Below are 12602 nucleotides of genomic sequence, written 5' to 3' on the forward strand. Positions count from 1 at the left end.
GGGGGGGAGGGTGCTGATGAGTAGACGGTCAAGTCCACCTCCCCTTGTCGGCTGGTCTTTTGTCCTAACCCTTGGTCCCCGCGCCACAAACTACTAAATACAAAAGGGGGGCTTCGGTCAGTATTCGAACTTCGAACCGACAACCATCCGCGCGTCCCGGGCGCGCGCTCTACCAACTGAGCCAATGATGACGCTTTTGAATAGGTGGTGAAGCTTATCTCCGCTGTGGCTCACAACCCGAAACATATGGCTGGCAGAGGGGCAAAAGGGTACCGTCGACTAGATTCGAACCAGCGACTGTTTGCGTACTAGCCCATCACGTCAGGTGTAGCACGGCTGTAAAGTCATGGCCAGCGGAGCGCAAAAATTATCACCTGGCCGAGATTCGAACCAGTGACCAGGTTCATACCGGGGCCAGACGCCACCGACTTGGCCACGACGGAACGATACGGAGCACAACTTTCGGAGGCATCCAGATCTCAGGTATGACTGACGCCCGAAGAGACTTGGCCAGCAGAGCAGGAAAAATAATCGCGGACGGGATTCGAACTACCGACCATCCCCACGGTCTGCCAACGATCACGCTTTAACACGCTCGGCTACCAGCTTGTTCCTCCGGGGCCAAGGTGTGAGCTCGGTCCTGCCTAACGGGCGACAAAAAGCGACAAAGAAAAAATTTGCCCCGCCCGGGAGTTGATCTTAGGGCCGACAATTTTGGTTCGGATGAAGCTGCATGCGGTCATGTCGACTGTAGCTACAACTGTTTAACCACAAAAGGGGCGTGTGGCTGGTGGCGTGGGATTTCGTATGTTGCCCCATTTGTGACCTCATTTTTGTGTCCATGAACAGGGACATGTCCACTACCACTTGTCGCCGCGACACGAGTTGTCGCTTGGACGCCCGCGAGGTTGACCACGGATTCTCTCTAAGGCGTCTGTCGTGACGGTGACTTTGGGTTTAGGCTCCTTTTGACCCCAGGCTCATAAATCCTTTCTAAAGTTAAGAAGTGACGCCGTGTCAATCTAGGAGTGGGTCGATGATTGTCGCTGAAAACTCCTGGAGGGTAGGCAATCGGTACCTCCTATCAATATGCGCTTATAATTCATTAGGCTAAACGTAACCGCTCTTCACCTCGGGCTCTAAACAGAACCACTTACCTGCGCGGGTCCTACACAGAACCGCTCATCTGCTCGCGCCCGGGGCGCTGGTTAGGTTAGGTTGCCCCTCGTATTAACTATAAAATCACCCAATATCGGAGGTTTTTTCGGGTTATAGCAGTTTAAATACGGTGTTCTAGTACAGACGAGAGAGTACGTAACTTTTTTTTATTCTAAATTAAAGGTCAGCGCCTAGAAACATCCATTGAAATCTGGGAGTCACCCGCCCGTATTTCAGAAAGATAAGCGGTTCTGTGTAGGACCCGTGCAGATGAGCGGTTCTGTTTAGAGTCCTTAGTAATGAGCGGGTCTGTGTGGACTAAAAACAAATAAGCGCATATTGAAAGGAGGTACCGCAATGCTTTCCTGATTCAGGCCCCCGCGGCCCCCTTTCCCTCCGAGCGCTTTGGCAAGGCGAGAGCTTCGGAGAGGCTTTGAGATCTTTCTTTTCGCTTTAGTTCGTAGCGCTGTTTACTTCTGGTTGATATTCTAGCATTGGCGGAAGTAATGAATTCGTCTATAGACGGTTCAGTTTAAGCTGACTCAGGCACTGTCGGCTGCAGCTACAATCGTGTAGCTACAAACAGGGACGTCCAAAGAGCCAGGCTCCAGCCAGTTTCCTAGGACTTATAAGCGCATCAACCTACCCTCCAGGAGCCCCAGCCACAAATCTAGCCTTGCTGTGGTAGCGGGTGCACTTAAGGATCGTCCAGAAAGTACGTTCGTTTTCCACTGATACATTCGGCAAATTACGAGAGGTTGGCGCCTGCGAGACTCGGGGTAGGCTACCCCGCAGTACACGCATGCACTATACGCAAGATGTTGCCTACCTACCAGGCGTTAAGAGGGCTTGCAGAGGCTGAACTAGACAGGTTCGTAACAGCGACTGGCAGTATGGATGATCCCCTGTAGGACCTAGGTATCTCTAACGGAGCTCCATGACCTCTGGAAGTGTGTTCTGACCACTGTGGTTGGAAGCAACTGTTCCCTTGTTCACCGAAGTCGCCAACAACTGCAGTGCGAAGGGCGCATTCCCCCTATTTTTTCCACCGGGGGGGGGGGGGGGTATTTACGGCCCGGACGTCGTCTTTGGTCTACAGTCGGCGCCGGAAGTTGGTTTAGCTCCTTGTACCATGACAAACAGCATCTACAATGGCCAGCAAATCTCTGTTATTTTTTTAATGACTCTGTGTTGTTGGAGAACAACATCGTTTTGTCAAGTAACGTTGCCCTATGTACACAAACAGCCCTGATCGTTGAGTAACACCAAAAGTTGTTTCGAGACAACTGAAGTTGTTCAGGGACAAAAAAAGTTGTTCAGGAACGACAAAAATTGTTCGGAAACAAAAAAAGTCGTGCAGGAACAACAACAAAATTGTCAATTTACAAGCAGTTAACAAACAGCCCGATCGTTTGAGAACAACAAAAGTTGTTCTGGAACTACGAAAGTTGTTCAGGAACTACGAAAGTTGTTGAAGAACAGCAAAAGTTGTTGAGGAACAACATTGCCGTTTTGCAACAACAACAGAAATTGCTGTTGTGCAACAAACATTGCTGTGTTGCAACAACTTTTCTTATGCTGGATTAAGTCTCGTGAAGCGAGGCCCGTAATTCTGTCTTCACCTTAGCTGAGGCACGGGCTACAAAGATTTTGAAGACTGTGATTGGCTATCCAAGCTTTGCAAGCCAATCAGAGTCCCCGAAATCTGTGAGGCCCGTGTTTCAGCTGAGGTGAGGACAGAATTACGGGCCTCGCCTCACAAGACTAAATCCAGCATTAGTCTCCAACAACATTGCTATTTATCTACAAAACCGTCATCAGTACGTGAGTTGTTTTTCAACCAGTATTTTTTACAGTGTGTGAAGGATAATAATACAAAAATTACGCACATTATTAGAGTAAGCATTAACTATAGTTTATCGGAAGAAATTCAACACCAAGGAACACAACAATGTATTTATACTGTACAAGTTTTTTTTAAATAAATGTGTCTATTAATATTATTCATACTTTTGACATATCACAGAAAAAAACAATAATGAATCATAGCAATACAAGGTTTTAATACTTTCTGACACAAAAAACTTATCAAATAGGTACAAAAAGAAAAACAATGAAAATTTTGCAATCAAGTCACAGCAGATTAAAACAGACACACATTCTCACAGACATGCTCTTAAAACTGCGCAAGGGCATTTAAATGACTCATATTTTTACTACCTCATAATAATTGTAACACGGGTTGACCAGCGAGCACAATACCATGACATTTTTTAGAAGTTCATGTTTTGGCCTTTTCAGTCTGTTGCTCAACTCAGCAGATTCGGTAGATGTGCTATAGATGATCGAGGCTTCAAGCAAGACATAACACTGGATTGAGAGCAGAATTAGATGAGGAAGATACAAAACCTTTTTGACCTTGCCACACAGTATTCATTTCAAAATTTTACAATACATTTTGGCAACACTTACTGAATGCTTTTCAATTTTCGTGGATCTAGTTATATTATATCAAACTCGTGTGTTGGAACCTCAAGACACGTCATCAAAGCACACCCACACTTTAAATAAGTGCTCTGCGCTGCGAAACTATTGAATTTGGAAGAAAATAAAATAAAAATGAAAATTTCATTAGAAGAAAGACACGCTCGAGCTTGACAAAACGCCTTCACCAACGCGATTCTCATGACGAGGAGGAATCAGTTTCACTGTGGAACTGAACGTCGCTCGTCGACTTAAGAGCAGCATTTTATTCCGAAATGTCAGTGTGCAAAAGGTACAATAATGGTCGTAATCGTTTGGCGTGATTACTACAATATAGTTCCAAAACAAGTGTTTGCCCAGAATTTGTAAAAGAAAATTATCGTAAAAGTTAAGGATAGTGTGGTTTAGCCAACGACAACCAAGAAGGATAGTGGGTAAAACATGCAGGTCCCCGATTGGTCGAGCCTTTAAGTGCCTTAAGGGCGCACTGGGTGGGCTGCCGTCTTCACACAGATGCTTGGTGGGTTGGCTTACCCAAAAAGGCGCCATACGGGTTGCCCTTGCCCAGATACCGGCATGAACCAACGGAGGAGTAATCTCGATCAGGAACCTTAATGTTGTACCCGCTATTCTACTTTGTTCTCGTTAGGTAAACCACACTCTGTTTGAACCCTTACGAGTGCAGGAGCGACTATGACAACCTGGTGAAGGGGACGTCATTGCCGGACGAGTGTGTTGATGACTAGCGTCCGACTAGTCCCCGCCGAGGCCGGCCAGACTCCCTTGGCTGACAGGCACTCCCCGATACAAACCCAGAGGACCACTGTTCACCCGTGGCGTCGACTTTCCTGCAGGCCACGCACACACATCCTCAAAGGAAGCGGATCATCGGACCTATCCCAACACCCGGCAAAGGGCCATTTTTTTGAACCCATGTTGGGACTTATTTTACGAGGGCGTAACTTCAGAGTACCTTAAGGTACATTACTACGAAACCTTAGGTGACTTCTCCAGCGGGCCCTTTGCGTAAGTACCAGAGGTGTGCTTGTCGGCAGCACAAACATAGTGAAAGTTCATCGCGTCCACGTAGCAGTATAAAAATAAACAAAAAACAAAAACAAAACATAGAAATAAAAACAAACAAACAAATGAACAAGTTAAATGCTCTCCAAGTATTGGCACTGCCGCCGTGTCCCTAGGGAGGTGTGCGGCCCGTCGGGCCCGTCCGTGGAGTTCAAATAATTTATTTAATTAATTGGTAACTTGGAACACAACTTTTTGTCCGTTCACCTGGAACGCACTCGTGGTTTTTACTCGGACGTGCACCACCACAGGACTGCTCACACTACTGAATTGATTAAATTACAATTTTACCCATAAAATGAAAACGAAGGGGGTACGGGCTGAAGTAAAGGAACACTGTCGGCGCACAGGAGGCTTGTTATGTCTGTTTCAGCAGATTTCTTTCTTTTTTTCGATCCAAGTAGTGCAGCGTCAGAGCGGAAGAGAAGTGGTGGAGGACGACGGCTCGGGACGCCCCTCCAGCCGCAGCCCCTTCACTGGCCCGGCGGCCACTCTGCAATCAGAGGCAGGTCAGAGAAGCCGCGCGACATGTGGTTCAGGGCCAGTGTTGTTGGTGGCTGAGGGAGTTCTCACCATTGTTACTGGTTGAGCAGGGTGTTGGTCACCTCAGCGATGGACAGCAGAGGACTCCCGGGCGACTTATCTGAGGATACGCGGACGAGTCTCCTGGGGGTGGACTGAAACAGAGAGGAGCGGATACATAAGACCACACATTCAGGGACAGTCAAACGATTTTTGCAGCCGTGTTAAAATTATCCTTGCGTATTGAAATGTTTCTTTATGGTCCAAATTTACACACAATGACATCAGTTTCTTTAGCCCTTTTCGCTGAAACATCAGTTTCGTTAGGTTCAAATTAATAATACAATTTATTTGACATTCAGAGCTAAATTTGATTCTTTAACTCTCCCTATGGACTAGGTCCGGTCGATAATAAAACATTAATAAAACAAAAAAAAAATAAAAAAAAAATAAAAAAAATAAATGAAAAGAACAGAGTAAGTTTCATAGGAAGCCAAGGTAGAAGAAAAGGGAAAGGCATTTTGACAGACACACACACACACACGAATCACATGCAACCCCCTTCATGCATTACTGTGTGCTCCGGCCATGCACACCATGCAGACAATATACTGTATGAGTGCATCATGTGACTGAGGCAGTACCGCACGTGTGGGTGCGGGCGGGTTGCCTACTCGTCATCAGGCACCACGGTCAGACAGAAACCCGATGCACAGAGGCACAGTACAACTTTCACTGCACTGGAAACGCAAGTGTGTGAATGTCGCACACCTGTAGTTGTGTGAATTCCAATTAAAGAAGTAAAAGTGTGAATTTTTCTTTGAAATTCACTCTCTTTTATGACTCCAAATGTACGATTAGCGTTCACACACATACAAGTATGCGACATTGACACTCTTCGATTTTCGGTGTGTGCTCCAACTACATGGCACGCTGAAACAAATGAGACATTTCCAGAAATAGCAAGCAGCACAAGATGTAGCTATTTTTGAAGCACTCTAGTATTGTGCCAGTAGCTTTATGCAGATGTTGCCTTCTGCAACAGTGTTTCTGCAATATGTCAAACGAGGGGTCGACAACTGTTGTACAGACTTGGTAAAATCAAAATCACTGGTCCCTGGTAATCCACACACTCGTGAGTGTCTTTCAAAGGACAAATCTGTTGATTAAGACATGCATTTTTGTGCATATCTTGCAAGCGCGCATGTTTAAAATGGCGAATTTGCAGCTCTCCCGTGGACCAAAATATAATTTGTCCAATCATAGAATGCGAGTTTGTAACTTATACAAGATAAAATTATTAAGGACTACCTATAAGATGTGCACAAACATGCATCTTTCTCGAGACAAAAGAATTGCCCTTTAGATTTAGAATGTAGGCAAATCATATATGATACTAGGTAGTATTCATTGGTATTCTATGGTAATCATTAGTAATCTTCGGTAATCATTAAAATTTGGTAATCCGATGCACATTTTTTTTTGTAGTTAACCACCCCTCGATGTCAAAGCTACAGTCCGAACTTTACCCATCTCCCATCGCCTTTTTTCTTTCCTCTCTGGTAATGTTTTTTGCACCATGCAGCGATTGACGCGATTCGCGCCCATACCTAGACCGGGTGCTAAGCACTCTGCAGTTTAGAATCCCCTTGAGGATCACACATACTAAAGGCGGGCTGTGTGGTACACGCCTGCGCCTGCACGCAGGCCTGCCTGTACCGTACGCAGGCGTGCGACCAGGTTGCATACTCGCAAGGGGAGCAGTACGGTGGTTGCCACTGCTGAGCCGTGCGGCAGAAACGAGCAACCCGACCGCACGCCTGCAGCACACGGCACGGAAGGCAAACAGCATTATAAAAGAAAACTATCTGCCACCACCAAAAACTACCTTATTCAACTTCAAATTCAAAGGCATGCTCAAATGTGATTAACAGCGCGTGCTCGCTCACTCACTCACTCACTCACTCACTCACTCACTCACTCACTCACTCACTCACTCACTCACTCACTCACTCCCCTTCCCTCCCCTCCCCTCCCCTCCCTCCCCTTCTCTTCCCTCCCTCCCTCCTTCCCTCCCTCCCCCTCACTCACTCACTCCCCAACTCACTCACTCGCTGTGCACCCACACAAATAGTAGCGTACGCCATAATAAAATTGTAGTGTGACTGTGAACTCACTGGGGGTTGTGGTAGGGGTGGTAGTACTGTGCATGGTGCTGCCATACCTCGCCCGCGCCCACCACGCCAGCGCCCACCACGCCCGCACCGTCCCCGGCGCCGTAGCCGCCGTACTGGTAGGCCTTGAGCGCCAGCGGGGACGACGGGGTTAGGGGCGGCTGCGGCGGCGAGGGCACCGCGTGCGCCACCACGTTCATCTCAGCCAGAGACTTGAGGGGGTTGCCGGGCGCGGAGGCCCCGCCGTTGGGGGTGGGCGCGACCCCACCGGGCCCGCCGGGGCTGCTGGAGTGCGGGGAGGGGGAGGCGGGCGCGGGCGCGGAGCCCCACATGAGCACTGTCTGGCGGTAGGGGCTGCCGGCGACGTCCGGCTTCAGGTCGCCCGCCGACGCCTCCATCTTGGGGGTGACACCGTTGACGTGCGACGGCGACGGTCCCGGCGATGGTGACGCCCCCGTCGAGTGCGACTCTTTGACGACCACCTTCTTTCCAACCGACTGCTGCTGGTCCTGAACTACGGTCGCGTAGAGCCTCGACGAGTCGTACGACGTCCGCGTTGGGTCCAGGTCCAGGCACTTGGACGGGTAGGCGGCGGCGCTGGCCAGGCGCACATCGTGGTGTTCGGGGGCGTAGAGCTTGTCGCAGTCACTGCCAGGCGCCCCCACCGATGGGACCCGCGGCGGCGGCAGCTGCGGGTGGTCGCCGTAGGCCGACAGCCCGCAGCCCACGGGGAAGCCGTTGGCCACGTACGAGGAAGAGTGGTAGTCAGACACGGTCGGGTAGTACGGCCCGAGCGTCCGGTATTGGAACAGGTTGTGGTTGTCGTACAGCGGCTGGTAGTTGGAGTGGCCCATGTACGACAGCCCATTGTCCGCCGCGCCCGTGGTCGGGTACGCCGTCGAGTACAGCGGGTTAAGGTTGGAGTAGGCGGCGGCGGCAGCCACCGCGGCGGCCGTCGAGTCCACGTAGTCCACTGTGGGCGTGACCTGGCCCGGGGTTGCGCCGCCCCCGGACGCCGCGCTCGCGTTGAGCTTGCGCTTGGTGCGGCACGTTGAGAGGAAGTCCCGGAGCTGCGTCTTGTAGCGCCGTGACACCCGCTGCGTCGGCGTGGTCGAGGACGACGAGGCGGGCGAGCCGCTCGAGCCCACCGGCGACAGGCCCACCAGCTGCTCAGAGTCCGTGAAGTAGCTGCTCGTGAGGCCGGCGTCTAGGTACGACACCTTGAAGTCCATCGTCCGCTTGCCCAGCAGGTCGCGGCCCTCCTCCTCCCTGGCAGATCAAAACACAGATCAAAATGAAATTCATAACACATAAAAATAACAAGTGGTTGAAATGGCAATTTTGAAGCCATAGGAGGAGACACGCAATTCTCGGGTCAAGCTGACATGTCAAGGCCAAACCATAGACAAGCTCGATCAAGCTCGCCCAAGTAAGAAGTGGCATTTACCGCCTTTTATTTTCCCTCTTTGAAGTTGTACGTAAATTTCCTCAAATGGACTGAAACGTATTGAACGAAAAATTGAAACCTTCGAAACATTTGGACTGGGGGTGTGAAGCACGGGCCGCACCGCGGCCTGGCCCTTTGCATTATGTTTTGATCGGATGAGGGGCGGCCCGGGCCGCAGAGGGGGAGAGGGGGGTACTGCTGGGGCTTCAGCTTGCCACACCAGTGGAGGTGGTGCACTTGCATGTAATCTCCACCTAACCCCCCCACCCCCTCCCCCTCTCGGCCGCTACCGTTGAGCGAAGTGGAAGTTGCAGAAGACTTTCCTTACAAATTTTTATTTGATCAAGTAAATTTACAATGATAAAAGGAGACGGTGGTTTCTTACGCAAGTTCAAGTGAAACCTCATGTACTTGTAAATTACGGTGATATTCACTGAGTGATGCGACAAATTTTACTGTAGTTACACTGATTTCCACCGTAACTCACAGTGAAAATTCATCGTAACTGTGAGTGCTGTACTGGAACTTTTGGTGAAAATCGCCGTAAGCTTTTAAAAGTGCACATATGATCGATACGACCAGCGGATTGAATACACCCTGTCACGAATCCCATGGACATCATGGTAACAAGCATGGGCTTATGGAGTTCAAATTGAAACTAAACCCTTATGCATCATAATGTGCATGAGAATTGCAGAGTTTTAAGCAGCCGCTTATGAACAACTTGTATGCACAACTATGTCCGCTCTGCACAAATTTGTGCATTGTAATGTACAGTTTTGGAATACATATTTATGTACGCCGTTTTGAGCATAACTACTTGTGTGTTGTACTCACATGAGTGGCCGGTGAGTGCTGATGACGAAGTCGGGCTTGGAATTCTTGTAGACTAGGCGCGAGGACGTCTGCAGCCACTGCCAGTTGCCGTCCTTGCTTTGTACTCGGTAGGCGATCATGCCGGAGGCGCCCGTCTTGAGCACTGCAATGACAAGTCGGAATTATTTAAAATAGAAAACAAAGAAAAGGTGCAAAACATGAGCTGCCGCCACGGAAAAGACAAACTTAATTTGTATCGAACGACCGAACGTATGTAGATAATATTTTCAAAATGTTATATTTTACTTACGCTCTTGGTGTGCGCTGGCCACGTACGCGAGATCATCGTAGTGCACCATGTCGTAGCCACCCATGTTGGCTAGCTCCGAGTCAGAGTAGCCCAACAAAAGCTTACCCCTGAAAACCCAACGAGTATTTTTTTATTGTAGAGTAGAAGAAACAACAAAAATAAAGAAAAGACAGAGGGAGGAGGGGCACATGACCCTCCGGTAGGGACTGTCCTACCTTTGGTCCATAGACACCAGGGTGAGGTCCAACTTGTGCTTGCTCTTGAACATGACCTCTTTCTGCGGCACCTCGAGTAGCGAAGGTGGACCAAACGGCGTGCAGAGAGCGAACAGCGCCAGGGGAGGCTCCTCTGTCTTGCGGTTCTGGCCGTGCAACACCTTGACGCGGCCGCGAATGTCCAGCCTCTGAAACAGGGCAGAGCCGCTGATTAGGGGAGGGGCAGAGAAAGTGGAACAGAAACAGCACTTTTCAAGAGCCATTTGCCTGATTGCCGAATAGAAGCTAGGCGGCGAACAGCAAAAAGTGTACGACTTTAGACTGCGCGACATTGCATAGCACGCCGGGCCGCCTTTCGGGCCGCCGGTCTACAGGCCTACAGCCTACACCCGGCAGCCCGTCAGTCTTCATTCAGCTGCATTGCCAGGCTGGCGCTAGCAAGCCTACATTACCGTCGAAAAAAACGAAAAAACGCAGAGTAAAATTAGTTCATTGGAACTGGAGATGAATGTACCCAATATGTAGCCTCGAACGTATGGAGCTCAACGCATTAAACCTCTCAGGTCACACAATTAATCACAAGAATTTTCTCATCTTCAAGGCCAAATTTGTCATTTTAACGACATTTTAACATATTGGCATCAAAAGTGACCCAAGTGTGTAAATTTGTATCCCTTCATATGCACTCTGACGAAAACAAAATATCTCAGTGCGGTAAATATCTTAATTTACGTTTATAGCCGTGTCTGAAACATCATTTAGGTTTCCGTAAAAAAGGAACGTAGAAGGGAGATAGTGTGTATCGACATGTGGATCTGATCGGATGTCCGGTGTGCTGTCCATGTCCCGATGAGCAGCACGGCACGGAAGCGGGGACTGGCCTCTCATTCCACTAAAAAAATAAAATGTGGGGGACACTACAGCATCGAACCGCGATGTCAACCCCTGATTATAGCGGATGGACCTGCAGGGAGAGAAAGCGATAGGTGAGTGAGTGGAGTGAGTGGAATGAGTGAGTGAATGAGTGAGTAAATGAGTGAGTGAATGAGCGAGCGAATGGGTGAGTGAGTGAGTGAGTGAGGGAGGGAGGGGAGAGAGAGTGAGAGAGAGAGAGAGAGAGAGAGAGAGAGAGAGAGAGAGAGAGTTTGTCTTTATCTCCCAACTAACATTTTTCGAAATAAAACTTTTCGAATGCCTAGTTTAAAACTTGGGTTTGAAGGACACAGACACAGTCTGAACAACATATGAGTGTCCACCTCCCTTTGTTCTCAATAATATCCTATTGGAAGAGGCGAAGAAACACGCCTTAGCTAAAGGGTTCTGCTCTGATTCAATTTTGTTACACAACACGTCCGCGCACACCTGACAGAGAGGCCAGCAGCCAGCACGGCCCGGAGGGTCGCCACGCGGCAAGGATCATCGTTTTTTTTTGTCGTTCACCCTTTGGGCCCCACCGTTCGGCGCAACGCAAATTACTTTCCGCGTCGCCTTCTTATTCTGACAAAAATCTTTTTTATCTCCTCTCTTTTTGTTGAAGGTCTTTGTGTTGGGCCCTTTGCGGATCATCGCAACGGGAATGTGTCGGCAGGATGCCTCAGACGCCCTGGCAAACTGAAAGATGAGCAAAAATTTGAATTTGCAGTTTTATTGAGCGAAACGAAATGTGTTTCTATTTTAGTTTAAAGAGCCTGTCACACAGTAAAAGAAAAGCGTCGTCCGAGAGATAGGTTCCTTTGAGTTGAACATTAATGGATTTGGTATACCATGCACCGTGCACGTGCATATACTTGACATATGCAACCATATTTCAGACGTTTGCTGAGAAGATAGGATCACATATCATTGAAAAAAGTAGAAGTAGCTACGTCACAGCCCCGCACATCTGTTAAAAACCGCATACTCGAATTTAGATGTCCTCTTAACCAAAGAGAGGCGAATGCATAGAGTACGAGATTCGACCTATAATTCCTGCTATTTCTCTCAGGCCCTGCGCGCTTGCAACAGAGGAGAATGACCATCGAGTGACCCTTACGGAGGAGCGGGGGCGTTACGGACGGAGCCCGCTCCGAGGGCGTGGGAACTAGTGGGTCAGGTGCGCGGGGCGAGGTGCGGGGTGGGGCCGGGCGTGGCGGGGCGTAGCGGGCCGCGGGGATTCGGGGGAAGGTGGAAAGGGGGCGCGGGGAGCAGTGCACGGCGGCGGCTCTAATGCCCCATCAGTAAAGACGGTCCAGCAGCAGCGGCCTGTGTTTGTTGTGTTCAGTTACACTACACAGTTTTTATTTTTTTTATTTTTTGCGTTTCAGACGAGCAGGGCAGGGGCATTATACGTGGTGGGCAATTCAGGAAGAAGGCACTGGTAAAACAAGTGTTTAATTTTGCACGTCAATTGACGT

General features: G+C 49.2%; 1 protein-coding gene across 1 annotated transcript in view; it reads right to left on the bottom strand.

Moving 5' to 3' along the window:
• Positions 1–3021: 3021 nt before the first annotated feature.
• Positions 3022–12602, bottom strand: part of LOC113204567 (protein trachealess) — a 111503-nt gene continuing 101922 nt past the window's right edge. The window contains exons 5-10 of the mRNA XM_052268431.1: positions 10210–10397; positions 9995–10101; positions 9706–9847; positions 7425–8690; positions 5299–5402; positions 3022–5218 (exon numbers count right to left, since the gene is read on the bottom strand). Of these exons, the coding sequence (XP_052124391.1) occupies positions 5327–5402; positions 7425–8690; positions 9706–9847; positions 9995–10101; positions 10210–10397 (1779 nt within the window). The 3' untranslated portion in view covers positions 3022–5218; positions 5299–5326. The remainder of the gene's footprint in view (positions 5219–5298; positions 5403–7424; positions 8691–9705; positions 9848–9994; positions 10102–10209; positions 10398–12602) is intronic.

The sequence above is a fragment of the Frankliniella occidentalis genome, unplaced genomic scaffold, assembly GCF_000697945.3.
Source record: "Frankliniella occidentalis isolate FOCC.00 unplaced genomic scaffold, Focc_3.1 Scaffold69, whole genome shotgun sequence".
NCBI classification, from domain to species: Eukaryota; Metazoa; Arthropoda; class Insecta; order Thysanoptera; family Thripidae; genus Frankliniella; species Frankliniella occidentalis.